Source organism: Apis dorsata, unplaced genomic scaffold, assembly GCF_000469605.1.
Source record: "Apis dorsata unplaced genomic scaffold, Apis dorsata 1.3 scaffold_681, whole genome shotgun sequence".
NCBI classification, from domain to species: Eukaryota; Metazoa; Arthropoda; class Insecta; order Hymenoptera; family Apidae; genus Apis; species Apis dorsata.
In genome coordinates, this window is record NW_006263862.1 from 50,512 (window position 1) to 53,375 (window position 2,864).

Below are 2,864 nucleotides of genomic sequence, written 5' to 3' on the forward strand. Positions count from 1 at the left end.
TAATAATATAGTGCCAATATGGTAACCAAAGATTTAATTGAAGTTTAGCAAATTGGTCCAAATTTTGATGCACATATTTTTCTTTAATTTTTTCATTAAAAAGAAACATAAAAAAGGATTTCTATAATTTAATCATTATTTTTTTAATTATTTTATTTGTAATATTGAATATTAGTAAGAGAGTAAATTATGACAAAATCAATTTTCTGTTTTGAAACTGTTAAAATAATTTTGTTTAATTCTTCTGATTATTATACAGAGTATAATTGGATTTAAAAACTTTCAGGCCACTTACTGCACAAACTTATTAAAATAATCGTTGTTATATAAATATAATGATATTTTTGGTTTCAAATCATAATATAATAAATTTAAAATAATAAATTGTGAATTGTTATTTCGCAATTTTTGTGTCTAATTTCATCATTTATATTATATAGCAAGCATTCCGAACGACTTATTTATAAATTTTAATATTGAACTACTATGGTGTTAAATAACATTACATATTTTTCCACCTAAATTGATTTTTATCGAACTCTGTACTTTTTTTGAATATTTTATACATTGTATAAGTTGAACTGATCTGTATCAGTTCTCTCTTATTATTTGCTATGTTATAATCTTTGACAATAGATACATTTATCTAAAACGCTTGTAAATGTAAATAAATTAAAATCATAAGTAATTATAATAGACACTGAATCTAAACACTTAAATTCTGGAAATTGTCCCGATCCTGCAGGATCGCCTATGACAAAACATGTGAGTGTATTTCTATAGGTATGCGTATGTATCTGAGACATATAAGGAAATTGATTTAACCATCCATAATAGAAGCTATCAAAGCTTCAATCATCAGCTCGCATACCTCTTACTTCTCCTTGATCTCTTTGCTGAAAAATTCAAATATCTTTTATAATTAATTAAATAATTAAAAACTGAAATTAATTAATATGTAATTAATATAATGTAACTTTTAATATATTATAAATTTTTAAAATTACTCACCCTATCTAATTCTTCTTTCGTACTTTCTTCAATTGCTCTAATATCTTCCATAGTTAAACCATACCAACGATCAATCCAACAAAACACTTGTCTATGAAAGTTAGTAAAAAGACGCCTTTCTGCTTTTTGTATAAAACTTTCAACTCGATTTTGTAAACCAAACCATTTAAATTCACAAGTAACTAGTTTATAGCATGTCATTACAGGTTGAACATTATTTTTCCAATCTTTACCAATAAGAGGACCTCGACCTGTTTTCACAGATTTAAATTTAGTTGGATCTTCATCCTCCTTATAATCAGCATTTGCAATTGGATCATTTGCAATATCTATATGTATGACTTCTCTTATTTTTAATTTATCAGGAGGTAATTCATGAACCTATTAGTTAATAAATAATATTAATATATATAAAAAATAAAACTAAAATAAAACTATTTTTATAAATTTTTTACATACATTATGTTGATTTCCAACATCATCAATGTGAAATGATTCAATCATAATTACAAAATTTTCTTTCATATATCCAGGATTCTGTACAAAAAACAAAAAAATATTAAAATATAAATAGAAATTTTGTAAAAAATTTTTATAAACAAATTGTACTTACAGTAATAACTGTTTTACAATAAGGATAAGCATTCCAAGCTTCTTCATGAATTTCCAAGGAATTCTTTGGCAGCATAATACGAATAAAAGCAGGCACTTTACTAGCTAAATGATAAATCTTGTATGTATATTGACCTGAAGAATATTTTCCACCAAGTAAAGGATAATCTGTGAATGGCTCATTTTTTAACACTTGTATTCCCTCTCCTCCTCCAGTATTATTTTTACTAGCTTCTGCTACAGAATATAGCTGAGCCACTTGATACTGCCACGAAATAAATTATATTTTATAATATATAAATTATGTACAGAAAGCAATAATAAAGCAATATAAAATTCATTTTAATAAATAAAATCAATAAAATAAAAAATATTTAATCACATAAATATAAACATTATTTCTTTTTTTATAAGGAAATTTTAATATCAATAATAATTTATTTATTATAAAAAATATTATTTTTATAACTTTAAATAATTTGTTTTTTTATAAGAAAAATCAAATATTAATAAAGGAAAAAAAATTAGCAATAAATGTAAAAATATGGGAATAATTAAAAATTAAATTAAGCAAAATATGAAAAAGATAGAATATATGCATTCTAAAAGAAAAACATTTATTATATTCTAACTGAATAATAATAAATCTAACAATAAAATGAGCATGATAAGACAAGATTTGATAGATATATCAAATTAAAAATTCAAAACATTCAAGATAATCATATGCTTCTAAATAATAATAAACTATAATTAAATGATTTGCAATTTTTGATAATTGCATAGTATTGATGTAGAAGTTATTTAAGTTTTTATTTCTATTCAATTGCAATAATATATTTCAAAATGGGTCATTATAATGAGATCTTATTATTCATTAAATACATACCTCTTTCACATTAAGAGGCAAAGTGACACGGCTGTAACAGAAATTAATAAATTATATTTCAATTACTAAATAAAAAGTAATCATATATTTATAAGCAACGACCTTGAATACACTTTAATATGAACTTAAGTATCACACTCCAGGTATTGAAAATTGAACGATAAATAACGTATGATGAACAAATTTCTTTTGAAAACAATACTTATCAGTTAAAATAAAATTATTCACCGCATGTAAAATGTTATCCGTATGGATGACAAGGGATGAAAGTGCATCCCTCTTTACCCCTCCAATCCCACCCGCCGTTAAAGATTGGTAACCATATCCCAAGAATTACTTTTAAATGTTCGAT

General features: G+C 23.6%; 1 protein-coding gene across 1 annotated transcript in view; it reads right to left on the reverse strand.

The window, feature by feature from the left end:
* Positions 1-209: 209 nt before the first annotated feature.
* Positions 210-2,864, reverse strand: part of LOC102672276 (phosphatidylinositol transfer protein alpha isoform) — a 3,093-nt gene continuing 438 nt past the window's right edge. Inside the window, exons 2-6 of the mRNA XM_006622226.2 lie at positions 2,513-2,543; positions 1,625-1,888; positions 1,471-1,548; positions 1,012-1,392; positions 210-896 (exon numbers count right to left, since the gene is read on the reverse strand). Of these exons, the coding sequence (XP_006622289.1) occupies positions 852-896; positions 1,012-1,392; positions 1,471-1,548; positions 1,625-1,888; positions 2,513-2,543 (799 nt within the window). The 3' untranslated portion in view covers positions 210-851. The remainder of the gene's footprint in view (positions 897-1,011; positions 1,393-1,470; positions 1,549-1,624; positions 1,889-2,512; positions 2,544-2,864) is intronic.